Source organism: Cadophora gregata (assembly GCF_030347475.1).
Source record: "Cadophora gregata isolate MNR1 chromosome Unknown scaffold_18, whole genome shotgun sequence".
NCBI lineage: Eukaryota > Fungi > Ascomycota > Leotiomycetes > Helotiales > Ploettnerulaceae > Cadophora > Cadophora gregata.
Window position 1 is genome coordinate 932,015 of NW_026695941.1, and position 26,708 is coordinate 958,722.

Here is a 26,708-nt window from a genome sequence, read left to right on the forward strand (position 1 = left end):
TGGTATGCAAGGCTCTAGAAGCCTTCTACATGAAGAAGGTCCGGCTTGTAGACAAGGCCACATTGAGAATTCAGTCTCGCCATGGTTCTGAGAGTGCCTTTGGAGCTTCAGCTCAGTCGATAATCATCTGCCATGCACTACCAGATTCCACTACTGTACCATTTCACCACAATAAATAAATCCGCATTTCTGGGCTTGGCAGCAAGCTTTTGTATTCGTAGCTAGCAATCACGAGGTACATCCCAGTTTCCACGCAAAATAGCTCCAAAGGTCCTTGACGAATTTCCTTTCGCTCATGCCTGGGTGGTCTTAGCAGCAGCCTGGTTAGGGTTAACCTTCTTTCCATCCTTGTTGTATCGGACACGAGGAGGCTATGTCGAGTTAGCAGTTGCCCAACCGAAAAGTGGATACCAACATACAGGAGCACGATTGCGGCGACCTTCACGGGAACGGACACTGTGAGAAAATTGTCAGCCCTGATGTTCTCACAAAGAAAGGATGCTCAACCAAGGTTCATCTCAGTTCTCAGTGCGTGCATACCGGACAATCTTGCCATGAATAGCACATGAAACGCAATACTGGAGCTTGAGGTACATCTTGGGAACGGTGTATTCTGGGAATACGGAAGCGTCCGAGATATCTCCTGTGGAAATGACACCGCGTTAGCCAACTCGTCTCAAGTAATGTCCGCATTCAAGGCCACAAACTGATTGCCGCGCTCTCTACCATATTTCTGGGGGGTGTTAGCCATTATTCATCTTCTCAGGAATCACGGGGGCTTACCTGATCGTAAAGCGCTTGATTGCCTTATCCTTTGGTGTGCATCGTGAGCAGTTGCTGCAGCGGATGGGCTTGACATGGCCTCGGCCATTCTTGTTGCGACCGCTAGAAATATGTCAGTACCATGCCTTTTGATGTCCGAGATGGAAATATAGGCGGTGGCGGTCGGAGATGTTGCTCAGATACGGAGGAAGCTGTCGCAGACTGCATCAACCTGTGAGGGGGAGTTTGGATGCTGGTGTGGCAGGTGCAGTTGAGATCGCAGGGGATTCGCAGGTGAACTAACTTGCTTGCGCGTTTCTTGACCATGGTTGCTGATTCTGAGAGGATGGTGATTAGCTGTATGTCGCGGAATGTTTTGGGAACACTCAACACTCACTGAATGGATATGCCGTTCAAATATTTGGGTTTGATGGAATTTGGTAGGAACGACGGCGACGACGACGACAATATTTGGTACAAGCGAGTCGCTCGTTCCGTGTGCGAAAACCCTAAGTGGCTAGTCTACTTTGGGACTAGCGCATGATTAGCTGAGCGCGCGCACATTTTCGCCAAAATAGCCATTCCGCCCCAACGATTTTCTTTCCTTCAGGATTATCGACAATTGAGGAGAACAACTTTGCGAAAGTTGTTTAGATTGCCGCAATCATGCAGATGTAAGCCTGTCAATCATCATAATACCATGAGCGCATGCTAATGATCTTTTCCTCAGCTTCGTCAAAACTTGTGAGTTCAGGTCTCCACGACTTTCAGCACAATCTCACCATTGCGCTACCAAATGACTATCTTTTAACGTAATCCCAGTGACGGGCAAGACAATCACTCTTGAAGTGGAGTCCTCGGATACTATTGACAACGTCAAGAGTAAGATCCAGGACAAGGAGGGCATTCCACCCGACCAGCAGCGCCTTATCTTCGCCGGCAAGCAACTCGAAGATGGACGTACTCTATCCGACTACAACATTCAGAAGGAGTCCACTCTTCATCTAGTGCTCCGTCTCCGTGGAGGTGCCAAGAAGCGCAAGAAGAAGGTCTACACTACCCCAAAGAAGATCAAGCACAAGCGCAAGAAGACCAAGTTGGCTGTTCTCAAGTACTACAAGGTCGACGGTGATGGAAAGATCGAGCGTCTTCGCAGAGAGTGCCCAACTCCTGACGTAAGTCCTCAGTTCCTATTGTGAATTTGACGTGTTCTAACAATCTGCAGTGCGGTGCCGGTGTCTTCATGGCTGCCATGCACGACCGACAATACTGTGGACGTTGCCACCTTACCTACATCTTTGATGAGGCTGGAAAGTAAAGCAATATCGGCAGGACGTGGATGGACGGCTACTGATGAGCTTGGCGTGTATCTACATTGAGACAAACGAATGCTGAGCCGTGCTGAGAATATGGGTTTTGACTCTGGTGATCATGTCCTTTGTCTTTCGTGATCGTCGTGGTGACTGCAAGCCCTCTTCAGATATCCTGGAACGAACAAGGCACCGGTCACTTGCACAGCTGTCATTGAGACGATCAGACCCTCTAAATAGAAGTACAGTGCCTCGCAAGTGTTAGTACTTGGACTGCGTTTCGTCGACAAACTGTTGATGGCTGCTATCAAGTGTGGAGTAGCATGCTCCAATATCTTCTCCCCACGATAGCAAGCTCAGAAGCTACGTGCTTTGTGGCTGAAAGACTCAAAAATAGCGTCAAAACCACGCTTTGGACGAAAAGACCTTCAACATCAGCCGCGGGACGTAGTAAGGGGAACCTGCTCTATCGTAATTCTCTTTCTCTGTGCTGGCGTATTCAGCGAACAATCATACTCAAACGTTTGAGAGCTTTCGATGAGTGCCGCAGACAGAGTTTCATGTAGTAAATTTACCTAGTTACTTTCCGCTTGCCAGGTTGAGGCGACTCGTACCAGATCGGAAATGTCCATGCTCAGCTCACCAACCCCTCCACTCCTCCCCCGCGCCGCCAAGCCCGCTCTTCTTTCACCCTCCTTCCCAGATCCAATGGACGACATCATTTCGCAGCTAACTCACACACCTGGCATTCGAAAGCAAGATTTACCTGATATCACCCCTCCCTTGGCGTACCAGGTTGGGTGTACTTTATCGCACGATCCGCTTTCTGGCAAGACATCCCGCACGCTTTACTGCTCATGCTTGAAGTGACGTAGTCTTGGCAGCATTGTCCTCCATTCAAGTTGGATCGTAGTTCATAAGGAGGCGGCAGTTGGCTTAATAGCGTGAGCTATTTACTTGAGGACGCTTCTCCTGCGTAGAACCGTTTCTTTCCTTCCCCAATTCTTGTCTTCCTCCTGTTTCCTTCGGTATAATAGACCAATCTCTGCCAAACACCACAATCTTCAAAAACAAGATATCAAATCAGCCAAACGGCCCTAACAACATGGACTTCGTCAACAAGTTTACCGGCGGTGATAAGCAGGGTGAGGGTCAAAGCCAACAACAACAACAGGGCCAGGGTCAGAATGAGCAAGGCTCAAACTCTTCTGGCGGGGGCGGATTCCTGGGCGGAATTGGCGATAAGCTGAACTCTGCTGCTGGAGGTGGGAAGGAGAGCGAGAAAAATGAGGATTACCTTGACAAAGGTATGTCACTTCTTTACGCCTCTTGTCTACCCGTCATTCTCACCTCACGTATACCTTCATATTGTCAAGCCTCACCTGCTCTTCTGTGACAGTTGTGCCACCAAATCTAAACTGACCTTTCCCAGGAGTCGATTTCGTCCAAGAGAAATTCATGGGTGCTGGACCGCAAGACAACGAGTCCGCTGTCGAGCAAGCCAAGGATGAGCAGATCTCAGATTTCATCCGTGGTCAATACAAGGGTACGACCGGCAGTGATATTCCCATCAAAGACAAAGAGACCAGATTGGGTTAATTCTCACGGGAGTTATACATGGGTGGACTGTACTGCCTGGCTGCATGGAGATCCTGCTTGCTTGGTAAATGCATACATGATCCTCGGAGCGATACGGGATGGGAGATGGGATGGAAAACGGGCTGGGATGGATGTACGATTGTGGAGTATTGGAGGGCTTTAGCAATTGTGGCTAGGACCTTTTGAACTTTATGCGGCGCTTTCAATGGAAAATTGTGCTCCGGCAATGTGAAATTTGTCCCGCGATTGATAAATCTGGTGAAGTAAGAGTGACTGAAGTCATGTCCCGCAGAAGACTGACACAACAATACAGGAATGGGAACGGTGCTACCTCGGAGCATGAAGCGTGGCGAGTAGCGAACGATCCCATAGAGAATTCCCAGACCACTGGTGTGGGAAAGGATTTCATTTCTGAAAGCCATGGAAGCCGACCTGGACGGCCATTCTTTCTATACTGGCCATGGTAGCGCCAGCTAGTTGCAATGATCTGCTCTTTTCTTCCATTCCCTTCATTTGCTTCCTGTCAATGCCGTGATAACGAATCTTCTGCCGACCTATCCCAGCAAATCCGATGTACAGTACTGGGTATCATAAACTCGAACCAACATACATCCAATCGTCCACGTAACCACTTGTAATTACATTAACAAAAAGTGCCCAGTACATCAACCAGTTTCTGTTTCTTGTTCTGCATTAATTTGGAGTGACGCCTCAAGGGTTCCGCAAAAAAACCTCTCTTGGAGTCTGTCGTACTTCCCTGTATCTTCTTCTCTACCTTTGTCATCTTATCTTCAGAGACTTCTTGGGAGGCAGAAAAATCAGATATTCGACATGGAGCCTCAACGCGAAAGAAAGCTATGCTCCCAATGTCAGGGGTAACAGCGGGCTTGATATCTACCAAGGCAGGGTATTGGTTCTTGGGATGATCTCTTGTGAGTTTGGTGAAATGAGGATCAGAGCGTTCCGTAAACGCACTTCCGTAGAGCGGTTTGTTCGGACTGTTGTAGACTGGTGGCTTAAGGACTTCCAGGTGCGGACCGAGACGAAGCGAAGCCACAGGTACGGAATTGACAAGCTCGTCGTTAACAACGACTTGCTCGCCGATATTGACTCCTGCTCTGTGTAAATCCCGATCGCTTCTCAGCTCACCAATCTTGGAAAAAATTGTGTATGGAACGAAGTCCCAAGTCTCCAGCGAGTAACATGTATTGAAGATATGCTGGTTGGCAATCCCACATCGTGTTTCCTTGAAACTCTTATCAGAGTATCGGATATCTGAAAGGTCGCCCATGCTCTGCCAGCTATCCCATTGCTGAACAGCATTGGCATTCTCCTTGGATGTTGAGAAGGCTAGGCTAGTGATGAATGTTGCCACATCTGCCCGTGGAATTCGATTCACAAAGCAGTCTTCGTCTAGCTGCTGAGATGAGGCTCTACGAATTGATTGGCGGTCTGCTTCACCGGCGGCTCGCTTGTTGACGGCTCGTTTAACACATATTGCCTCGAAAAGGCTCAGAATGCCAACATCGAAACTCGATCTCCATCCAAAAGTTCGAGCAAGAACTCGCGATCTTGCATCGAATGTGCAACCTCTAACATCGAACAGCGCCAGTACAGGGAAGCTGTTCAGATAGGTAAGAGATGTTTCTGTTACTTCCTTGTGATCCCAGAGCTTGAGGATTCTCAGTACAGAAAAAGGTCCTTCATCTCTGGCGGCTTGATGCCAAGCTCTGATGAGACGATCGCTAATTCCGCTCTGAGCTCCGTCCCTCGAGGTATGAACGATTTCAAGGATGCATAGATTTTTGACACTTGACAGCTTCACGAGTTGGGGGACCGAGAACGCCGTTGTGAGACTTATGGAAGCAAGGAAGTCAAAGTTGGAAGAGGTTAGTGTGGTCGTATACGTTTGGAGGGACATCCGGGGTGAAGGAATGACATGACGAAATCTCAGGAGACTGAGCGGTGTATTATTCTCAGCACGTAATACTTTGGAGAAGATCTCCCAAACACAGAAGGGAATGACGTATCTGCAAAACAACATTAGCAGCACTCAATTGTTGAATCTGGGAGAATGAACAGCTCACCTTTCACTGGCCAGAATCCAAATTCGGAGGACCAGTTTCTTGGGTAAGCAGTCAACGCCCTCGAAGGTGACATCCACCAGATTTTCCAATATCGTCTCGATAGCAGCATCTACCAGAGAACGAGTACCTTTTCGAGGACGAGGTTGGTGCTTGATCGACTTGAGGGACATACGATGTGGCCTTGTCCAATTACGCGCTTCACTGCTTCGTGTTGAGATTGTCGTTTCGGTGTACATTTGGCCTGAGGATTCGTCGAACTTGAGAAGACCAGCTCCTGGTGGTGCCACTGGTCCTGGATCACAGCCATGGCGAGACCTTTTGAGAACGAGTCGGTGCTTAGAGAGAAGCCACTTCATCATGAGCTTCAATTCGTGGTGGGGATGTTGATGTTGGGGCTGGCGGTGTTCCTGGCGGGAGGAGAAAACCAAACTCAAACAAACGCGCTCAATCGCGCGGATATCGAATATCGCGTCAATTGTCCATACCATACTGTGAGCTTGTCTCCCTTTGCCTACCTACCTTCGATACCTAGGCAGGCAAAGGTAGGCAAGTCAGGTACGCGACCTCGAGCCGCGTGATACCGAGAAGGGATGGGTGGACGCGCTTCTCGCTATCGATAAGGCAACAATCAGCTCAGCACAGATTGCCGAGCAATAGCACCTGGGAGTCTGGGACAGGGACGGGCACAGGGGCGGGGGCGAGGGCGAGGGCGGGCGGGGCTAAATTGAGGCAGTTCTCTCACCCCTCTCCACACCCGCACCGCAACCTTCGAGGACAACACCACATCACATCACATCACATCACATCACATCACATCACATCACATCACATCACACGACTTCGCCTATCGATACTCTCCAACATGATCGAAAGATCTCAGTGAGCGAGCTGGCTCGTCATTAAATATGTTTAGAAAGCCCACCAGCTTGCTTTCATGCAACAACTCACATTCTCTCCAGGCCTTCCCAGCTTCAAAGACGTCATCATTTCATACCAAGGCCAAAAAGAGCCATCTGCAGAGACAACAATGTCGCTCATATACAATGGTATCCGACGGCCATAGTCGTCATGACCACGGAAAGCTTCGTTGGCCAGAGATGAAAACCACTAATACTCCTACGCCTTACCAGATCTTCGACCAAAGAAAAGGCTCCCCTTACTCAAAACAGAGGTTCTACGAGCTTGTCAAGTTGTACCATCCTGATCGACACGACCATGATATTGCAAGCCACGGGCTATCATATGCAACCAAGCTGGAGAGATACAGACTTGTGGTTGCTGCCAACGATATTCTTTCGGATCCCATAAAACGAAGTGCCTATGATTATTACGGAGCAGGATGGAACGGCGCACCGGATGTTGTCAAGCCTCGAGATGTGTCAGACCCATCCAATGGCTGGGGAAGCTACACTGGCAGGGGATGGGGAGGTGGTCGTGAAGGACCTAGCCAAAATGCGACTTGGGAAGACTGGGAACGCTGGTATCAGAGAGATGCCAAGGGACCACAAGAGCCGCGATATGTCTCGAACAGTGCATTTGTTGGCCTGATAGTTGTCTTCGCCTTCATTGGTGGCATCGGACAAGTTACACGCGCTGGAAGTTATGGCATGAGCTTCGTGGAGCAACGAGATGCATTGCACAACAACATCTCCAAGGATCTCATTCGGAGGAGGAAAGAGGCCACAACTGCTTTTGGCAGCAGAGAGGAGAGGATTGACAGCTTTCTGAGGCACAGGGACCCTGTAGGTTATGGAATTGTCGACCCGAAGGAGGAAAGCTATAGAAAGGTGTTGCCTGCGCCTCAAATTTGCTCAAGTGAGGACATCAAGCAGCGGCCAGTATATATTTATCAGCAGAAGAACAAACCCTCCAGCAAAGCCAGCTAGTGTGGATGGCTGCCTGGAAGCTAAAACGGTACCTGAGTCGACTTCAGAGAGCTTCAATGGATCGCAAGTGCCTCTGGGTACGTACCTGGTTAGATGTAACGGAGAAACAGAGCGAGGAACAGAGACGTCTTGGAACGTTATCAAGGAGAAACACTGTCCCGTCTTGGCCAAGTCATCTTGGATGTAGGCTCGACAGGTTCGTGCTGTAGTCGAGCTGGATTTATTACCCCGCCACTAATCAGAGACCAATGGCGTACTGTACATAGCTGTTCCAATTTGTCTCATCTACTAGCCTAGAGCTGACAACTTGTGATTAATACACATGAATGAATCGTGGCATGATCTGAAATCTCCAAGCTGAAGCATGAGTCCCTATATTTTTGTACATGGCAATTCGTCGCTCACATGCTGAGAGTAGCTGTGCTTTTGAGGCATCGTCATTCCATAGTGAACTGCTCGGCCTCGGGATTGGAGCTACAACCAATCATCCTGGTGATCTAAGCCTCACATTGCCCTGCTTCGAACCGAATTTATAAATAATCGCATGCACCAGCCACATTCACATCTCTCCAAAGTGCAGACCATGTCAATTCAGAATCAAAGGCCATAACCAATTCACCACAGTGGCTCCAGCCCATCGGCTTGTCCCCTTTACCACAACTCTGCTGGTCTTCCTCACTTGTTTTCTCGTCGCTCTTCATTTCCCCGCACTACCATTTCCCTCTCCTGTGACCTCTAGAGACAATACCAATCATTGACAGCAGGATGGGCGGAAGCGATGGATATCGTGCTGTAGCGTATTTCGTCAACTGGGCCATTTATGGAAGGAAGCACAAGCCTCAGGATCTTCCTGCTGAGAAGCTCACTCATATTCTCTATGCATTCGCCAATGTGAGGCCGGACAGCGGGGAAGTGTAAGTCACTTTGCTTGTAAAGTACTCGTGAATAGTCTGATACATTTGCTGAAGCTCCATAGCTACCTTACTGATCTTTGGGCGGACAAAGACATCCATTTCGACGGAGACAATTGGGACGACGTAGGGAACAACCTCTATGGCTGCCTCAAGCAGCTCAACATTCTCAAAGGAAAGAATCGTTCTCTCAAAATGCTTCTCTCGATCGGAGGCTGGACTTACTCGTCTAACTTCGCTGTACCGGCATCTACAGCTGCTGGTCGTGAAAAGTTCGCCACTTCAGCGGTCGAGCTTCTTAAAGACTTTGGTTTTGATGGGCTAGATATCGACTGGGAATACCCCAAATCTCCTGCTGAAGCAGAGCATTTCGTCCTCCTTCTGAAAGCTTGCCGTGATGCCATGGATTCATATAGCGGCAACCTACCTCACAAGCACCACTTTGAACTCACTGTGGCGTGTCCAGCTGGGCCACAGAACTACAATATTATGGATATACGAGGAATGGACAAGTATCTTGACTTCTGGAATCTGATGGCTTACGACTATGCCGGGTCATGGGATTCTTGTGCTGGACATCAGTCGAATATCAAACCATCCGAGCACAACTCCGCTGCTACACCTTTCAATACCGAACAGGCTGTTGAGCATTACAAGCAGCAAGGTGTTTACCCATCCAAGATTGTATTGGGAATGCCTCTGTACGGACGAGCATTTCAGAATACAGAAGGCCTTGGGAAGGCGTACAGTGGCGTTGGAGAAGGCTCTTGGGAAAACGGCGTGTTTGATTACAAAGCTCTTCCTCTCCCTGGCGCGGAAGAGAAGTACGATAACGAAGCTATGGCAACCTACAGCTATGATTCCGCGAAGAAACATCTTGTTACTTACGATACGTGTCAGATGGCGAGGGAAAAGGCTCAGTGGATCAGGAAGTGCCAGCTCGGAGGGGCAATGTGGTGGGAGAGTAGTTCAGATCGGGAGGGTGAGCATAGTCTGATTGGGACTGTAATAGAAGTGCTGGATGATATGCAGACAAGGAAAAATTGTATTGAGTACCCGAACTCCAAGTTTGATAACTTGAGAAATGGATTCGCAAACTGTTGAGGTTAATGGTCAAGTAGCATTGGAAAAATATTCCCTTTCGTAGTCGAGCACGGGTCTCTAGTCAAGTTCCAGACATATGGGAGATGCTGAGCTCAGACCAAAAATGCAGTAAACATTCTTCTCATCGTCACGACTTTGTCACACCTTACCATGTAAATGAACACGCTTCAATATTACGACTAAGGAGGAACTAGTTGTGTCAGATAAGACACGTCGAATGACTAAAGAGATTCGACAAATAACTTTTGTGTCCCGGGAAATGAACGGGACCACGTGCAACATTGAGTCTGAATATTTCTCCTGGAGAAAGAACTTAGCAGCTATGGCCTAAACACATACAATATAAGCCAAAATCCACGAAAACTCAGCAATCACAGTTCCTCCACGTGCTCGATCTTCGAATTGTGTCCAAGAACAGGTTGTGCGGGATCCTCTATGTCAGCTTGATCTACAACAAGCTGCAAGTAATCGTTGACGATGAGCTTTGCCACATTCATTCCCATCAGGGCACTGGTTTCCATCGTGCTAATGAAGCTCTCAATGCCGCTAGTATAGTAAAAACCTCGCGCGAGCTCTGGGTCCTCAAAGGTGACGCGTGGGAACTCATAGGGATATGAATGCCAGACTTTGGAATAGTACCAAGTTATTGCCTCACCGGAGTCTGGGGTCACGGCGGACAGATCTTGAGGGACTGTGAGATGTCAGCATAGTGCCGCTTCATTTGTGCAGAAGTGACAAACCATGGGTGCCAAAAAGCTTGCAAAGAAAATTGGATGTCAATTTCTCGGGAGAGAAGACCTTGTAAAGGTACTCTTGCTCCGAAGTCGCTGGGTTGATAACTTGGCGAAGGGTGCTTATGCTGAAGAAACCTGGTGAGCCCACACCTTTCGTAGGATCTTCTGGAATCTCGTCCACTGGAAGAGTGGTGAGAACGGTCGTGGGGACCTCAACGCCAGGAGCGAGGTTAAAGAATGACGGGCTGAATGTCTTTTTGGTGGTGAAGAGAGTTACATGTAATGTTACGTAGGGAATCTCATCAGGTGTGTGCTTTAGAAGCCCCTTCTCAAGTTTCAGATCAGAATATTGAAGCGGAGCGGCAAGGACGACCGTATCGAACAACTCTTGACTAAGCACGGTCCGTAGGGTGGTGGAGTCCTCAGATTTTGTTTTGATGCTGTATCTGCCGTTGGTCTTTGAAATTGCGCTTACGGTAGTGTTGAGCAGAGTCGTAGTCTTCGTCGTCTTCAACATGCTATCGAAGATTTGCCAATTTCCTCCGTCAATTTGCATAGCTCCTTCGATAGCCATACAAACCATTGTTTCCAAACCGTGAATTGTAGCAATATTTTGACCATAATTGACTCGTGTACTGGCTTGAACGATATCGGTCGCAAAAGAAGCACCAATCTAATGCCGTTAGCAATTCTTATTGCTCTGTGATAGAATAGCAGCACCCACGCTATTACTAGCAAGAAGCTCCTGTCCTGTCTGTGCGGTTACGGAAATGAGATCAAGGTCAAGTGCTCTATCAGACAATGATCTAAAAGGAAAGAATGGAAACTGGTAAAGCTTCAAGAACTTGCCAACAACTATTCGCATCAGACGCTGAGTGCGATATGGAGCAAGACCATATTTCCAGAAAAGTTTAGCCAGATCCCAGTACTTCCAGCCACCCTCCTTTTGAGTATAGACGAAGGTCTTTCCATTCCAAATGCCGAGGATCTCCGTGCCGGTGCCGGATTCTTTTGCATGGAGGCCAAACTCACGGCTAGCGTTCTTAAGAATGGAATTAACTTCGACGAAAATACTTGCTCCAAGCTCCACAGGTTCCAGAGGGTTGCCATATGCATTGACAGTCGTTGTACGCCCGCCAACATAGGAATTGCGCTCAAATACGGTCACGTTGATTGCAACTTCGGACTTGTTGGCAAATCGTTCCAGGTAATATGCCGCCGAGCTTCCTGCTGCACCAGCTCCTATAAATAGGTGTCAGTATTCCTTCCGCAGAAAATCGACCGTTTGTTTGGAAACTTTAAGGATTGATATTCGGTGATGACTCCAGAAACTCGTTGGGATCTCTGCTCAAGGACAGTACTCGTAGAGTAGTATTGAACCGATTGAGAGAACTAGATTCAACTGATTTCTCAAATTGGACTATCGAAAAGTAAAAGTAAACGTAGCCCGACGAAAATTTTATAATTGTTCCTCTTACTCAAATGATAGGGCTGGACATGCTTGTGCTTTAGCTCTTGATGGACGTATCCCCTCCAATTACGGGGAGATACAAGAGGAGAAGGAGGCAGCTGAACAAAGCATTTTCGGACAAAATCTATGACATGCAATTGAGACGAGGTAGTGGACACGTACCGATTATTGCAATACGTTTGGCACCTGCATCTGAGTAAACGGTGTCGGGAGCATCGGTCGAGGCGGAAACTGTAAATGGCCAGAATCCGCGACTTTGGCGGACAAACGACGTGATAATGAGCGTCAGAACGAGGTTCCAGCCTGCGAACATTTTGAAGATGTGATACCGAGTGGAGCCCGTAGACTTCGGTCAATGACTCGGCGCATCGTCAGCCTCCTGGAAGTGGTGATGTGGAAGTTGTCAGCCTCGCCAAGGGAAAATATCGGCCGCCGTAATCTTTAACGAGAATACTTTCAACGCAGCCGCGTCGATTCGCGTCGGACACAGGAAACCGTTGACAAGTAACACTTTGGCAGCGATACGCCTCACGACCTCTAATACACAACATACCATCTCTATCTTGTGCAGCTTTCAATATGTCCGCCGCGCAGCTTCTCAACCCGAAGGCAGAGTCAAGGGTCCGTCCTCCCAGTACTACCAGAGAAAATATTTACTGACCCTAGCCAGAGAAGAGGAGAAGCTCTGAAAGTCAATATAAGTGCTGGTGAAGGTCTGCAAGATGTTTTGAAATCGAATCTGGGTCCTTTAGGGACGATAAAGATGTTCGTTTCCTCAGAGATTCATGTGTGGCCATAGCTAACAGCTTCCAGGCTTGTTGATGGTGCTGGCGCGGTACGAAAGAGCTCCCAAGAATTTACCCCTTCCTTCTACTGATATCATATCCGCAGATAAAACTGACCAAAGATGGAAATGTTCTTCTGCGAGAGATGCAGATTCAAAACCCTACGGCAGTCATGATCGCAAGAGCAGCTACGGCCCAAGACGACATCTGTGGCGATGGCACAACCAGTGTGGTTTTGTTGGTTGGTGAACTGCTGAAACAGGCGGATAGATATATCTCAGAAGGTTTACATCCTCGGATCATTACCGACGGCTACGAGATTGCGAAGACGGAGTCCTTAAAGGTAAGCTGGACGAACAATATTTTGGAATTTCAACTGAATCGCAGCGTTTCTTAGTTCCTGGACAGCTTCAAATTGGAACGTGAAGTTGATCGCGAACTCCTGCTATGTGTTGCGCGCACATCCCTCTCTACCAAGCTCAACCACACACTTGCTGAAAAGCTTACCCCTGATATTGTCGATGCTGTTCTGGCTATCTACCAAGCCCCAGCAAAGCCCGATTTACATATGATCGAGATCATGAAGATGCAACACAGAACAGCCTCAGAAACCCAGCTCATCCGAGGTCTTGCATTGGACCATGGCGCAAGACATCCTGATATGCCAAAAAGGGTCGAAAATGCATTCATTCTGAGTTTGAATGTGAGCTTAGAGTATGAGAAGTCTGAAATTAACTCGGGGTTCTACTATTCAAGCGCGGAGCAACGGGACAAGCTAGTTGAAAGTGAACGTCGATTTGTGGATGAGAAGCTTCGAAAGATTGTTGAATTGAAGAAGGAGGTTTGTGGTAACGACCCAAAGAAGGGTTTCGTTATCATCAACCAGAAAGGAATCGACCCCTTGTCTCTTGATGTTCTCGTCAAGAATGGCATATTTGCTCTGAGACGAGCCAAGAGACGTAACATGGAGAGATTGCAGCTGATCTGTGGAGGTACTGCTCAGAACAGTGTCGACGATCTGTCTCCGGAGGTGTTGGGATGGGCAGGAAATGTTTACGAGCACCAACTCGGTGAAGAGAAGTACACATTCATCGAGGATGTGAAGGACCCGAAATCGGTGACGATTCTCATCAAAGGCCCAAATCAACATACCATCACTCAGATTTCCGACGCCGTTCGAGATGGTCTTCGCAGTGTTTACAACATGATTGTGGATAAGAGTGTTGTTCCGGGTGCGGGAGCTTTCCAAGTAGCATTGGCAGCCCACTTGAACAGTGAGGCTTTCCGCAAGACTGTCAAGGGTAAGGCGAAGTGGGGCGTGCAGGCGTTCGCCGACGCTATGCTGATCATCCCCAAGACACTTGCTGCAAATGCTGGTCACGACACTCAGGACGCACGTAGGTTTGCCGGATTGCTTTTCAATAGCAGGAGCTAACATGACCAACAGTCGCCAGCTTACAAGATGAGCAAGCAGAAGGAAACATCGTTGGACTAGATTTGACTTCAGGCGAACCAATGGATCCGGTTCTTGAAGGAGTGTACGATTCATTCCGTGTTCTCAGAAATGCAATGGCGTCCAGTTCCGGAATCGCATCCAACCTTCTTCTATGCGACGAGATGCTCAAAGCTAGACAGATGGGCAGACAAGGTGGGCCTGGACCAGGAATGGACGACTAGTGGAGATCAGAGTGGTCGTTCTTAGATGGGACATCTGTCATGAAAAATGTTTCTCTTGGCGCATTTCCATATAACATTGCAGATGTACAGTACCGCACTTATCCATTTGGCAAAACCATCAGAGGCGTTTGTTTGTATTGGACGATAGATAGCGTCCGAGGTCCTAGTAAAGATCAGATGGGATAACCTGTGGCTCATTACCAGATAGTAATACATGTACTTCGGTGCCCATTCCGCCAAGCAAGGTCTGGACTGGCTACTGCGGCTTTCATGGGCAGGCGGCATCCCAAGATCCTTTCCAATATTTATCCGCTCCAGTAGCACAACTTGCCTAAATGGTACTTATAAGGCTTCGCTGCTAGAGCAAGCCGCCAAGTGTAAGTAATGTAGCAGTGCCTTGTGGGAGCTGCGACAGCGTTTGTGGAGAAACGGTGGAAAATAGACCTATCTAGGTAGGTCTCTCCAATCCCGTCTCAACATGCATAAGTTGTAGCAGCCATGGCTGGGTACTGACTCCTGAGAAACCCTGTTTCGGACAGAGCGCAGAGCACAAATGGGGGGCATCAGATTCATTTGAGCATCTTGTAGCTCATCCAGGTACCATAGGCGCAGCGCAGACTGAACTGGTATAATGAAATGATTAACATAAGCTGGTATACATATTGATGCATATCGGTGCGTATCGGTGCGTATTACATAGTGAGGTGAAGCCGGGTGGCCCAGCGTCCCGCGACCCCTTGCTTTAAGCGCATTGGGAAAGCCAAGCCAGAGGGTCACCACTTCGCTCGTGGCCTATAGACTTTCGGACACTCTTCTACGTATCCTTTCTGTTCACCTGTTATCACTGTTCCTTCCGACCTTCAATCTCTGTGTTGTCTGAGCTGCCGCGCAGATCATATATTGTCGAGCTCTCCAAATGCTCCATTCGGTTTCTCCAGCTGTTCACGTATGAGCTGTGTCGTGTGCCAGCTAGCATAACCTGCCCGCCCCCTCCTGGGGCTACGAAGCAATTTCGAGATGCTACGACTTCGACGCTACCGGGTGTTCCTCGTCTTTGCAGTTCTATTCGTTCTCTTCATTTTCCATTTGAGGAGAACGAGCGATTGGTCGCATCCCGCGCACATTCAAGATTATGATTCTCCTCAACACCAGCAGCCTGCACACGACAATGTCGGCACATCCCCAGCCAAAACACCTCCGCCTGGAGTAACCAAGGAGAGCTCCAAGGAAGCTCTTCTCCACTCATCTACGCAGATTCTAGCCTCCAAAAATGTCCCGACCACCTTGAGTGCAGCTCTTGCAAAGTCCCCGACTGTGAAACCCCAAGAACCAGTACCGCAGGTGGTCTTACCAGATAGAAAGCCAGTGCCACCGACAAAGGTCAATGGGTTTGAGGTGGAAGATGACATTCATGCGGTCTCTCCACCAGGGAGACAGGAATACCCTACCTTCTCCGCAGAAGCGGTTCCAACTATACACTGGGAGAAGCAGAAAGAGCATTTCCCAGTAGCTGCAGCATCTCTCATCCAACTGCCAACAGGAGCACCTATCAAGATACCAAGAATTCAACACAAGTTCAACGACGAGACTCCAGACGCTAAGATAAATCGGGAGAAACGGCAATGGAAGGTTAAGGACGAATTCAAGAAGGCATGGACAGGCTACAGGTCAAAGGCATGGCTCCACGACGAGCTATCACCAGTTTCGGGAAAGTTTCGTGATCCTTTCTGTGGCTGGGCAGCAACTTTGGTTGATACATTGGATACACTATGGATAATGGGTTTGCATGATGAGTTTGAAGAAGCGGCAAAAGCCGTGGATTTAATTGACTTTACTACCAGCCCAAGAGGTGATATTCCGATGTTCGAAACAACCATCAGATATCTAGGTGGCCTCGTAGCGGCCTACGATGTTAGCGGTGCTAAGTACAAGAATTTGCTGGACAAAGCTGTGGAACTAGCCGAGATATTAATAGGAGCTTTCGATACACCAAACAGGATGCCAGTGTTATATTACCACTGGATGCCAACCTTTGCATCCCAGCCTCATCGAGCCAGTACTCGTTCAAATCTAGCAGAGCTTGGATCCTTGTCCATGGAATTCACAAGGCTGGCCCAATTAACTCAGGAACCGAAGTACTACGATGCTGTGGCTCGAGTTACAAATGCATTAGCTGATTTCCAAAATCGGGGAACAAAACTCGACGGAGTCTTCCCTGATAATATCGATGCTTCAGGTTGTAATCGGACTATGCCATCTTTGCCGCAATTGCCGGTAGCTGTCATGACACAAGAACGTCCAATTTCCACAGAACCTCCAGTTGGATACCAACCTCTCAGCCCTGATCCGGTTCCTGAGCCTGTTCCCAAAAAGGCTAGCCCCAAAGATGAACCATTTGGACCTGGTACTCTCGAGGTACAGGTATCACCAGGCGAGGCGAGTAAAGCCCGTATCGTCGGCTGGGACGAGTCAAATGCTTTCGGAAGCTCCAAGCGCAAGAGAAACGCTGTGGGAGAAGTACCGGCTGGAAATAGAACCTCCCCCACGCCTACTGTCGATTCCGTCACTGGGTTGCCCCTCGACATCCCTGCGGCAAAAGCGAAGATAGGTGCTGGTGTTGGTGATTGGGACTGCGTAGAACAAGGACTTGAATCATACACGTCAAAGTATGGTATTGATAAATTCTCCATGGGTGGCGGACAAGACTCAACCTACGAGTACTTTCCCAAGGTACGGCCCCTCACTGATCTCACATAAACTGAAACTGATAATTGAAAGCAATACCTACTTCTTGGTGGCCGCGAGGACACTTACCGCAAAATGTATATCAAGACTGTTGATGCCATACGGAAGTGGATGCTTTATCGCCCCATGCTTCCAGATAACAACGATATTCTCTTTTCAGGATCTGTTACAACATACGGCGACCCTGCCACGGATCTTACTTTGGCTGCAGAAGTGGAACATTTGACCTGTTTCATTGGTGGGATGATCGGTATGGGAGCACAGATCTTCGGAATTGATGGTGATCTTGAGCTTGCCAAAAAGCTTGCTGATGGATGTGTCTGGGCATATGGAGCCACGAAGACTGGAATCATGCCAGAAGGTGCGGTCGTTATTCCTTGCAAAAGTACTGAGCATTGCCTCTGGAATGAGACAATCTACCAGGAATACCTGGACCCTCTAGGCTACCAGAGAGACAAGAATGTTGCTGAGTATGAAGTAAATAAGAAGAACCGGGAGGCAGAGTCGGAAGCTGCGAAGCAACAACCACCTGTCTCCCAGCAACCTCTAGATGAGATTCTACCGCCTGAAGGCGCTGGGCACGTCTTCAATTCGTCCGATCCCGCCAGAGATACTGATTCTGTGGAGAAAACCGCTCCAGTTTCATTGCAGAAGCGTCAGACTTCTCTCAAGGATGATTTGCCACCGCCGGTGACCCACAGTTCCAAAGATGACACTTCTGCGGTCAAAGGAGACGCTGCAAAGGTGCAGACTGTTCCTGCATCAGTCCCCAAGACTTTGACACCCGATGAGATGTATTACGAGGCGAAGTCTAATGTCGCGGAATCTGAATTAGAGAACATAGCGACCACTGCCGGCCATCAACTTGAAAAGCCTGTCACAGACGGCCAGTCTCCAGTTGCACCAGGCGAAGGCAACATAATAGGTCCTTTGATAGATCCCATGAGACCCCTCACCCACAAAGAATATGTGTCGCAACGGATAACTCAAGAGGGTCTCCCCCCTGGATTCGTGTCTTTCAAGTCCAAGAAGTACATCTTGAGGTAAGCCGCACACCTGACCTGCTACGAGCTATGCTAAATAAGATCTAGACCGGAAGCAATCGAATCAGTGTGGTACATGTACCGTATTACTGGCGATTCGACCTGGCAAGATAAGGGATGGGAGATGTTCAAGGCAATCATAAACGCCACATCGACGGAACATGGCCATTCAGCAATATATGATGTAACCTTGGATGACCCTGTTCAGGTTGATGAGATGGAGAGCTTCTGGCTGGCAGAAACTCTCAAGTACTTCTACCTGCTCTACTCAACACCGGACACGATCAGTTTGGATGACTGGGTTTTGAATACGGAAGCTCATCCATTCAGAAGGCCGATTGGAGTCTAAAATGCTGTGATTGTACGCTAGCGAAAGCTTACCATTTTTTGGTTTGGAAACTTTGCATAGGAGTTCTGGTTAGAGCTGCTTGTCTTGATCGCCCAGCGTGGCTGGCAAGCATTGAAGGTTTGAAACCCAAGCATGTACCGGGCGTTCGGAGCATAAATTCCACATAGAGACTACTTTGAGGCTTTCGAATGTAAAATCCATTTCTCGTTTCACTAAATTCGCCTGAATGTCATAATCCCTTACTCGGACTCAAAAATGTCCAAGTGGGCTTAAAAGATCTGCCCTCCTGACCCCTTGAAGAAATCCCAACAGCCCATAAGAGTACTCGATGTCAATTCAAGCGAAATATGAGTACCGGCACTGTGATATACAGAAATTTAATTTGACAAAAATACTGATACTCCATCGGCTCTCATATACGTGGATGTTGGTAATGCTTCTTCCCAAAACTCCCCTCCTCAAGCTCTCTCAAGATCTTCTCGTTATGAGCTCCAACCCTCGGCACGGGCCCAATGATTGGATCGACGTTACTCGGAATAGCTGGCGGAATACTAACTCTCATCTTCCCCATCTCCGTTCTAATCTCGGTCCACCTTTTTCGCTCTTGCAGCTGCGGATGGTGCCACACAGCTTTCATGTCATTGACCTTAGCATTCCCAATTGCCGCAGCATCAAGTCTCTGCACTACTTCATCGGTATTCATGCTTGCGAACACGTCTTCGACGATCTTTTTGAGTTCCGCTCTGTTTTCTGATCGAGCGTTGGAGCCCGCGAAGCGAGGATCCGTTGTGAGGGATGGTTTCTCGAGGACTTTGGTGCAGAAGCTGGCCCATTCTCGCTCGTTTTGTAGGCCGAGCATTACAGTTCCGTCTTTTGCTTCGAAAGGACCGTAGGGGTAGATACTGGCGTGTGAGGCGCCTGCTCTTGGTGGTGGACTGGCTCCATCGTATGCATAATATAGCGGGAAGCCCATCCATTCAACCATGCACTGATGAAGTGTCAGTAGTTATCAGGTACCTCACCGAGTGTTAAAAGTTTCGGGCTAGGAGAGGATGCATGTCATACTAAATATGTGAGAAATTCGGGGAACCATGACTTACCTCTAACATGCTGACATCAATTTTGCACCCCTTCCCTGACTTGGCTCGCACCAGCAACGCAGCCATGATATTGCTATAAGCATACATGCCTGCGGCTATGTCTGCGATAGATGCACCCATTTTTGAAGGCGTGACTTCTGTCCCAGTCACACTGAGTACACCGGCCTCTGCTTGAATAAGCAAATCATAAGCCTTTCTATTCTTGTAGGGCCCATCGGCTCCATAACCAGAAATATCACACACAATCAGTCTCTCATTCGTCTTGCGCAACTCTTCATAGCTCAGTCCCAACCGATGAGCAGCTCCTGGGGCGAGATTCTGCAGGAAGACATCCGCTTTAGTTATCAGCCTCTTTAGCAAAGTTATATCTTCCTCTTTCTTGATATCCAGCGCAAGACTTTGTTTTGAGCGATTCGTCCACGCGAAGTGAGAAGACAGCCCAGCAGCTCGGCTGTCATAAGATCGTGCAAAGTCACCTTTTCCGGGCCGTTCAATTTTAACTACTCGAGCTCCCATCTCAGCTAGTTGGCGAGTGCAATATGGACCGGCTATCACCTGCTCAAGAGCAATAACTGTGATACCATCTAAAGGTCTCGGTCTCTGCTGCTGTGCGGTGCTGGTAGGTGGTGTCTGTTTTTCTGATTGTCGAACATTCTGCTGCGAGCGATTCTCATAGATGAAATGTTTGTTTCTCTGTGGATCCTTCTCGCCTTGATTTGATTTTGACACCGAGGTCGAATAGGTGTGCCGCCATGGCGACGGGCGCTTTGTTGACGCTGCTACACGGGAGCCGAAATTCCACTTTCCGCTAGCGAATTGCTGAAAACTCGCAATACTCTTGTTGGAATGCATAATGAGAAATGTACTAATATAATCTTGTACGATGGAGCATGATGTACGGATGTGTGTACGGATGGAGAGAGCACCGCTGTGCTTGAACGTGACCCCTCTTTGCTTGCCCCCGAGGCATTACCGTGGCTACCTACCCCGCGATTAGGAGTGCGATCACATGTTTGCCATGGGAAAGGATCGGAACAGGTACTTCCTCTAATTAAGTCGTGGCCTGTCCAAATGATCCGGGCATGATGATGCGTTTAGTTCTTCAGGACCTTCCCTTCGAAGCGGCCTTTGCAATTGCTTGTATGCCAAGCGTTCGTACTATCTCCTTGGGACAGGTCAACCTTCACATAGTAAGTGGAACAGCAAGTCTTACTTGCCTTTGAGTGGACAAATAAATGAATGCAGGGAACACCTAAGACAACGAACAAAGTGGCCTCAAAGATTGCTCGTCATTCGTTTCTTTTGCCCTCCGCCATCCCTAAAGAATTATGCATTCGCCTTAAAGCTCATATTGGTACAATTCTCCGAAGACATCATGGAATACATTCATCAGATCCTACTTTCCTTTTGGTAGAACCTCCCGAATATCCTCAAACTTAACGTTCCCATCACGACTGACCTCCGCATAATGAAAGCCCGTAGGTACATCGGTGAACTGCTTTGTTAATTCTTCGCTCCTTTTTGGCTGTCTGGCCAACGTGACAGCTGACTGTGCTGCTCCGGCTGGACTATCAGCAATTTCATCGATGTCCCTAGCAGTCAACACTTCACTGATCCGTGTTGCTCTCGAAGATAGCAAGATTGTCGTTGGACCTTGAAATTTTAAGAACAACCGATCGCCCCATATTGTTCTCCTCGCCGAAGTCCGCAGGTTGAAGAGAAGATTCGTCAATCCTCTCCAAGTGTTTGTCTCTCTCATCACACGGAAGAATTTGATATCTGGTACCAAGTATCCGAGTCCTAGACTTGGAACTTGGAATCGAAGACTTGATGATTTAAGTCGGTATGGTAGTGGTGGGTGGGGTGTGATCGTGTATGCAACGACATTTCCTGGATGAGCCACATACTCTTCCCCTGCTTCTAATTTGATTTGGTAGATCTGTCCAAGCCCAGCTAGGGCTACGAGACCCCGCCCTGTGATTTCTGATTTGCCCCAATGAGCCAGGCTCATTCCCCTGTTGACTGTAGGCGTGACTGAAAGCGTATGTCCTGTCCAAGCTAGCAATGCCTTCCTTTGCGCCACTATCCAGTCTATGGTCCCGTTAAGATGTAACACAGTGAACGAAGTGAGGGGTGATTTGGTCGAAATTAAGACCGTGAGTGGACTCGTAGAAGAGACTCTTTGATATAGGAAAGGAATGCCGAGGGCGCCTCGCCGGAAGGGTTCCAGAATGGACAATGTCGATTGGGCCTGATAGCAGTCAGCAACAGCTCTACGGCCAGTACTTAGCTCTGCTCACGTTTTCTGCCTTCCCACTGACTCCAACTAAGGTACCTCTCCTAGTGTAGAGCTTCTGGGAAGCTGATAAAGAAACAGATAAAAGAGAATATGGCGCCCCTAATACTTCGAACCGAGCATCTGGACCAGCCAACATATCAGCAAGGCTCTTCCAAGTAAAAGAATGTCCCTCCACTTACCTGCCGAATCTGTAGAGGCATCAATTGCGTTACTGAGAACATCTCCAGTCAGTATTGGCGACTCTGTTGTTGGTGTCGCGCCGATCTGAATCCCTCGGCGGCCGTGTCCCCCATTGCAAGGTCTCTGGAGCTGCTGGAAGCCTCTGGTAGCTTTTCCCAGCGCAGTTCGACCACGCATCGTTGCTGTCGAATTGCTGGATGCAATTTGCTAATGCGCTGGAATCGCTTCTTGATGGATTGGACTCATTGATCTGCCTCAGGCGAGAAAGCAAGGGCAGCTGCAGCGTACCGCGCTGTCACGTTGATGGCGCAATAGCTCGGAATCTCGCAGCACGACCCAGAGAGCGCAGAGCTTCGTTTGCTCCTCGGACAAATTGAATCCCCCAGTCTCTTCTGCTTCGCTGCGATCATTGCTGCTTGGAAGTGGCAGCTTGCAGCAAAGTAAAAGAACACACCTTCTGCGATCGAAAAGCAGCTCCTCGCCACTACCCCTACATCTTCATCTCGCAACAAAACGATGTGGGGAAGCACATGAAGCTGAAGCAGGGGCGATCGAAGAGCTTCAATCGCAGTGAGGATGATTGTCCGGAATCTCCACAAAGCTTCGTGCTGGAGCGCGCGAGTGTCAGTACGGCCACAGTCATGGAAACAACCTGGAATTGGACTGCGAGTTATCACCAGCACGAATCACTTCTCCGAGGCTGGCCAGAAAGCTACAGTCATTCAGAGCCACGCTCTTCGACAGCCACGAGTTGCAGATGATGTGCCTGGAACGAAGCCAGAAACCGCCCAGAAGCCAGCTGCAGCAGTTCCAGGACGCAAAGACCCTCTTGCGCTGGATGATAAGACGAATAAGGAACAACGGAAAGCAGATTGGGCTATTATGAAGGAGATGGCAAAGTACTTGTGGCCGAAAGACAATCTTGGGACACGGTTTCGGGTGGGACTCTCTTTGGCACTGCTCGTTGGTGCCAAAGTGTTGAATGTCCAAGTGCCGTTCTACTTCAAGAGCATTGTTGATTCAATGAACGTCGATTTTGTGGCCGTTGGAGGCACGGCTGCTACTGTCGCTGGGTCGATGATCTTTGCGTATGGCATGACCCGAATCGGAGCTACGATTTTCCAGGAAGTAAGGAATGCGGTGTTTGCGAGCGTTGCTCAAAAAGCTATCCGAAGGGTAGCTTGCAATGTGTTTGGTCACTTATTGCGGTTGGACCTAAATTTCCATCTAACAAAGCAGACGGGTGGGCTGACCAGAGCCATTGACCGAGGTACAAAGGGAATCAGTTTCCTTCTCACTTCAATGGTATTTCACATCCTACCTACAGCTTTAGAGATCAGTATGGTCTGTGGTATTCTCACCTACCAATACGGTGCGAAGTTTGCCGCCATTACAGCATTGACAATGGTTGGCTACACAGCCTTCACGATTTGGACAACCGCCTGGCGAACCAAGTTCAGGAGAGCCGCGAATGCAGCAGATAATAAAGGTTCCACGGTCGCAGTCGACTCCTTGATCAACTACGAAGCCGTCAAATACTTCAACAATGAGAAGTTCGAGGTTGGCAGGTACGACCAGGCTTTGAAGGAGTATGAGGAATCGTCCATCAAAGTTGCAACATCACTGGCATTTCTCAATTCGGGACAAAACCTGATATTCTCAAGTGCCTTAACCGCTATGATGTATCTAGCAGCGGATGGAGTTGCAACTGGGAACTTGACTGTTGGTGACCTGGTGATGGTCAACCAACTTGTTTTCCAACTTTCAGTACCACTGAATTTTCTCGGCTCGGTTTACCGAGAACTTCGTCAATCTCTCTTGGACATGGAGACCCTCTTCAACCTTCAGAAGGTTAATGTCGCAATTAAAGAGCCTCCGAATGCAAAGTCGCTCCAACTTACGAAGGGGGGCGAGATCACTTTTGAGAATGTGACATTCGGATACCACCCAGACCGGCCAATTCTCAGAAACCTGAGTTTGACCATCCCAGCTGGAAAGAAGATTGCTATAGTCGGACCTAGTGGATGTGGCAAGTCAACAATCTTGCGACTCCTCTTCCGTTTCTACGACATCCAAGAGGGCAGAATTCTCATTGATGGCCAAGACATCCGCGATGTGAGCTTAGATTCTTTGAGAACGGCGATTGGTGTTGTACCACAGGACACACCGCTATTCAACGACACTATCGAGCACAATATCAGATATGGTGATCTTAGTGTATCTCCTGAGAAAGTCTTAGCTGCAGCCCAGCGAGCAAAGATTCACGACATCGTGTCAGCATTTCCGGATGGGTACAAGACCATGGTAGGAGAGCGTGGTATGATGATCTCGGGAGGCGAGAAGCAACGTTTGGCGGTCTCAAGATTGATCTTAAAGGATCCGCCATTACTTTTCTTCGACGAAGCTACCTCGGCCTTGGACACTCATACTGAGCAGGCTCTGATGCAGAATATCAACAGCATCTTAAAGGACAAGGCAAGGACCAGTGTGTTCGTTGCCCATCGTTTGAGGACTATCTATGACAGTGATAAGATCATTGTCCTCAAAGAAGGTCAGGTGGCTGAAACTGGTACACATCGTGAGCTCATTGATACTGGCGGCGTGTACTCGGAGCTCTGGAGTGGTATGTGTACATTCCCTTACGAAATCTACCTGTATTCTGACAAAAGTCTGCAGCTCAAGAAACCCTATTTGATGACGATGGGGAGCAAAAGGAAATAGAATTTAACGATGTCGAGATTGGCGAGGATTCGAAGGATCGGCCAGTGTCGTGAATACCTAGCAAACTTTTCGGCGGAGGCTTCAGCATTCAGACAAGTGGTCTATGTCAGGAGTCTCAGTATGTTGTAGTTCCACTCCAGTTTATACCCGCAGTTACGAACTATGGTGATTTACAGCTGTAAATGCTGTGATGCAACAATAGGTAAAGTCCTGTATCGATATCCATAGAGTAGAAGCCGTCACTCAGCCGGGTGCAGGGACGAATTTAGATCTAAATTGCATGTGCACTCCATGTCCCAGCCGCGTGCCGAGAATTGGGCTGATTGCTCCTCATCAAAGAGGATCCCTCGATCACAAGCAAGTATCTTTCGTCCCATCAATCCTGCTTCCCGCGAATAAGTATATCGTATTGGCAAACTCTGGTAGAACGGCATAGACCACGGGATATGCAGAGTTCTAAGCCTGAATAGCTACACGCTCCAAATGTGAGGCATATATAGATACAGAGTAGAGTAACACTACCGCAAACCAATTAGAAGCACGGCCGTCGAGACAACGCATCGAATCTTCACAAGTTGTTTGGAAGTTCTGCTGCACCTACATGCACAGAGAGTTTTCGATATCCGTGCCTCTGATTGTGAAATAGGACAAACTCATAGCATGCTGCTACGAAGATCGGAACAAAGATATGGTACAACCCTTACACGAGGACAGGATGAGCGTATGAATCATTATGCAGATATTGTTCATCCTGCCGTTGTGTCTTGGTGGACTGACGGATCAGGGATCGATGTCCAGAGGCAATTGCATAGAAGACTCTTTATAATACAGATGTCCTCCAGTAGTTTAAAGACTTCGCCGGTGTCGAGGTACAATAATGCATCTCAATGTTCCAGCATAAGCATAAGCATCAGCTCGAGCTCCTCTCAAGCCACCACGTTTCTCGAAGCCATCATCGGGCCACGCCGGCTGGCGCCAAGTCCAGGCACGCCAATGACACGGTGTTCCGGGGTTTCTAGGCTCGCTTCTAGCCTGGAGAAGAAAACTGAGGGGGCAGGGGGGCGACGGGGGGAATGGAAAGTGGAAACCGTCTATCGGGACGGCACCCTACAGTACTGTAGTATCCTATCGAGCTACGAGTATCCTATGATTCCTATGATCCTATCCTATCGTGTCTGAGCGGCCCGTGTCAGGCCCGTGTGCTTTGACGCATCCAGTGTAGAGTCCGAGGTTTGGCGGCCCCAGATAGGCGGGTCGGTCGATTCGGTTGCTTGCCCTGGGCGTGGACAGGGGCTCGAAGGGGCACATCCCAGACATCCCAGACATCCCAGCGTATCTGCGGACGCTGGCAGCTCTTCAGGCTTCAGCACCCTTTAGCCTGCAGATTTTACTCCACCCGACGGGCTTGGTTAGGGACTACGGAGGCAATACTCTAATAATCGGCTAATAAATTGCTTTCCTGTACTGTAACTCTAGGATCACAGCGGAATGGTGGGCTGGCTGGGGTCGTCTGGCTGTTTTGGGCGTGCCCAGCGAGCCGGCCGGCCCAAACCCAGCATCGCGACAAGGAGTATGGGCTGGGACCATGCTTATCGTCAGAAACTTCCTCTGTTTGTCTGTCTCTACTTTACTTATACTAGTCGTCTCTACACTTCGGACGAGCTTTCACAGTTTGTACCTCTTGGAAGAATCAGCAGCACTCAATTGATCGAAAGCGGATTATGCAACAGCTCCTTGATCTCACAATAAACAGCGCCTAGCCATCCGATATTTCGAAGTCCTCTGAATCGATCCACCTTGGAGCAAACTGAGCCGTCTAAGAGGGGTACTAAGAGCAGAAAGGAGTAAACGACAATCATTCAAGAGAAGCCTGTAACACACCTTGCGAAAGCGATCGATTCCATACTGCGAACCTCATATTCATCCTTCCAATCCTCGGTTCAAC

At 48.7% G+C, this 26,708-nt stretch overlaps 11 protein-coding genes across 12 annotated transcripts; 6 read left to right on the top strand and 5 right to left on the bottom strand.

Annotated features, from left to right (window-relative positions):
- Nucleotides 1-293: 293 nt before the first annotated feature.
- On the bottom strand, nt 294-1,089 carry RPS26 (40S ribosomal protein S26; the record flags this gene model as incomplete). Its single annotated transcript, XM_058500184.1, has 6 exons — nt 294-371; nt 420-456; nt 541-643; nt 708-733; nt 784-885; nt 1,067-1,089. 6 exons carry the CDS (start codon nt 1,087-1,089, stop codon nt 294-296), a joined length of 369 nt encoding a protein of 122 aa, XP_058350019.1.
- A 2,088-nt stretch (nt 1,090-3,177) lies between these two features.
- On the top strand, nt 3,178-3,671 carry ONS95_006713 (uncharacterized protein; the record flags this gene model as incomplete). Its single annotated transcript, XM_058500185.1, has 2 exons — nt 3,178-3,379; nt 3,505-3,671. The coding sequence occupies 2 exons, from the start codon at nt 3,178-3,180 to the stop codon at nt 3,669-3,671; spliced, it is 369 nt and encodes a 122-aa protein (XP_058350020.1).
- A 643-nt stretch (nt 3,672-4,314) lies between these two features.
- Nucleotides 4,315-6,246, bottom strand: ONS95_006714 (uncharacterized protein; the record flags this gene model as incomplete). Its single annotated transcript, XM_058500186.1, has 2 exons — nt 4,315-5,701; nt 5,759-6,246. 2 exons carry the CDS (start codon nt 6,244-6,246, stop codon nt 4,315-4,317), a joined length of 1,875 nt encoding a protein of 624 aa, XP_058350021.1.
- A 271-nt stretch (nt 6,247-6,517) lies between these two features.
- On the top strand, nt 6,518-7,961 carry ONS95_006715 (uncharacterized protein). The gene has a single exon (XM_058500187.1). It carries the CDS (start codon nt 6,664-6,666, stop codon nt 7,642-7,644), a length of 981 nt encoding a protein of 326 aa, XP_058350022.1. The 5' UTR covers nt 6,518-6,663; the 3' UTR covers nt 7,645-7,961.
- A 448-nt stretch (nt 7,962-8,409) lies between these two features.
- On the top strand, nt 8,410-9,659 carry ONS95_006716 (uncharacterized protein; the record flags this gene model as incomplete). Its single annotated transcript, XM_058500188.1, has 2 exons — nt 8,410-8,558; nt 8,621-9,659. The coding sequence occupies 2 exons, from the start codon at nt 8,410-8,412 to the stop codon at nt 9,657-9,659; spliced, it is 1,188 nt and encodes a 395-aa protein (XP_058350023.1).
- A 117-nt stretch (nt 9,660-9,776) lies between these two features.
- On the bottom strand, nt 9,777-12,235 carry ONS95_015039 (uncharacterized protein). Its single transcript, XM_058508724.1, has 4 exons — nt 12,027-12,235; nt 11,118-11,635; nt 10,400-11,066; nt 9,777-10,350 (listed from the first exon to the last, which is right to left on the bottom strand). Exons 1-4 carry the CDS (start codon nt 12,175-12,177, stop codon nt 10,031-10,033), a joined length of 1,656 nt encoding a protein of 551 aa, XP_058350024.1. The 5' UTR covers nt 12,178-12,235; the 3' UTR covers nt 9,777-10,030.
- Nucleotides 12,236-15,017, top strand: CCT6 (T-complex protein 1 subunit zeta). Of its 2 annotated transcripts, XM_058500189.1 has the most exons (5): nt 12,236-12,485; nt 12,535-12,629; nt 12,678-12,699; nt 12,756-12,992; nt 13,047-15,017. In XM_058500189.1, the coding sequence occupies exons 1-5, from the start codon at nt 12,444-12,446 to the stop codon at nt 14,082-14,084; spliced, it is 1,434 nt and encodes a 477-aa protein (XP_058350025.1). In that variant the 5' UTR covers nt 12,236-12,443; the 3' UTR covers nt 14,085-15,017. The 2 variants fall into 2 exon arrangements, with proteins under 2 accessions (XP_058350025.1, XP_058350026.1); XM_058500190.1 differs by having other exon boundaries at nt 12,236-12,992; nt 13,047-14,046; nt 14,097-15,017.
- Nucleotides 15,018-15,046: 29 nt separating this feature from the next.
- On the top strand, nt 15,047-18,644 carry ONS95_006718 (uncharacterized protein). The gene is made up of 3 exons (XM_058500191.1): nt 15,047-17,056; nt 17,105-18,114; nt 18,163-18,644. Exons 1-3 carry the CDS (start codon nt 15,344-15,346, stop codon nt 18,461-18,463), a joined length of 3,024 nt encoding a protein of 1,007 aa, XP_058350027.1. The 5' UTR covers nt 15,047-15,343; the 3' UTR covers nt 18,464-18,644.
- Nucleotides 18,645-18,875: 231 nt separating this feature from the next.
- On the bottom strand, nt 18,876-20,415 carry ONS95_006719 (uncharacterized protein; the record flags this gene model as incomplete). The annotated part of the gene is made up of 2 exons (XM_058500192.1): nt 18,876-19,451; nt 19,564-20,415. 2 exons carry the CDS (start codon nt 20,413-20,415, stop codon nt 18,876-18,878), a joined length of 1,428 nt encoding a protein of 475 aa, XP_058350028.1.
- A 544-nt stretch (nt 20,416-20,959) lies between these two features.
- Nucleotides 20,960-22,219, bottom strand: AIM24 (Altered inheritance of mitochondria protein 24, mitochondrial; the record flags this gene model as incomplete). The annotated part of the gene is made up of 3 exons (XM_058500193.1): nt 20,960-21,814; nt 21,864-21,982; nt 22,042-22,219. The coding sequence occupies 3 exons, from the start codon at nt 22,217-22,219 to the stop codon at nt 20,960-20,962; spliced, it is 1,152 nt and encodes a 383-aa protein (XP_058350029.1).
- A 161-nt stretch (nt 22,220-22,380) lies between these two features.
- Nucleotides 22,381-25,108, top strand: ATM1 (Iron-sulfur clusters transporter atm1, mitochondrial). The gene is made up of 2 exons (XM_058500194.1): nt 22,381-24,665; nt 24,719-25,108. Exons 1-2 carry the CDS (start codon nt 22,619-22,621, stop codon nt 24,814-24,816), a joined length of 2,145 nt encoding a protein of 714 aa, XP_058350030.1. The 5' UTR covers nt 22,381-22,618; the 3' UTR covers nt 24,817-25,108.
- The last annotated feature ends 1,600 nt before the right edge of the window (nt 25,109-26,708 follow it).

Excerpts from the sequence above, each read along its gene's own strand:
- ONS95_006718 (XM_058500191.1), top strand. The coding sequence starts at position 15,344 with ATGCTACGACTTCGACGCTACCGGGTGTTCCTCGTCTTTGCAGTTCTA. Across the intron at positions 17,057-17,104 it reads CCTACGAGTACTTTCCCAAG|CAATACCTACTTCTTGGTGG; the intron begins GTACGGCCCCTC and ends GATAATTGAAAG. Across the intron at positions 18,115-18,162 it reads TCCAAGAAGTACATCTTGAG|ACCGGAAGCAATCGAATCAG; the intron begins GTAAGCCGCACA and ends AATAAGATCTAG.
- ATM1 (XM_058500194.1), top strand. The coding sequence starts at position 22,619 with ATGATTGTCCGGAATCTCCACAAAGCTTCGTGCTGGAGCGCGCGAGTG. Across the intron at positions 24,666-24,718 it reads GTACTCGGAGCTCTGGAGTG|CTCAAGAAACCCTATTTGAT; the intron begins GTATGTGTACAT and ends AAAAGTCTGCAG.
- ONS95_006715 (XM_058500187.1), top strand. The coding sequence starts at position 6,664 with ATGTTTAGAAAGCCCACCAGCTTGCTTTCATGCAACAACTCACATTCT.
- ONS95_015039 (XM_058508724.1), bottom strand. The coding sequence starts at position 12,177 with ATGTTCGCAGGCTGGAACCTCGTTCTGACGCTCATTATCACGTCGTTT. Across the intron at positions 11,067-11,117 it reads AGCTTCTTGCTAGTAATAGC|ATTGGTGCTTCTTTTGCGAC; the intron begins GTGGGTGCTGCT and ends TAACGGCATTAG. Across the intron at positions 10,351-10,399 it reads CAAGCTTTTTGGCACCCATG|TCCCTCAAGATCTGTCCGCC; the intron begins GTTTGTCACTTC and ends GACATCTCACAG.
- CCT6 (XM_058500189.1), top strand. The coding sequence starts at position 12,444 with ATGTCCGCCGCGCAGCTTCTCAACCCGAAGGCAGAGTCAAGG. Across the intron at positions 12,486-12,534 it reads ACCCGAAGGCAGAGTCAAGG|AGAAGAGGAGAAGCTCTGAA; the intron begins GTCCGTCCTCCC and ends GACCCTAGCCAG. Across the intron at positions 12,700-12,755 it reads TTGTTGATGGTGCTGGCGCG|ATAAAACTGACCAAAGATGG; the intron begins GTACGAAAGAGC and ends TCATATCCGCAG.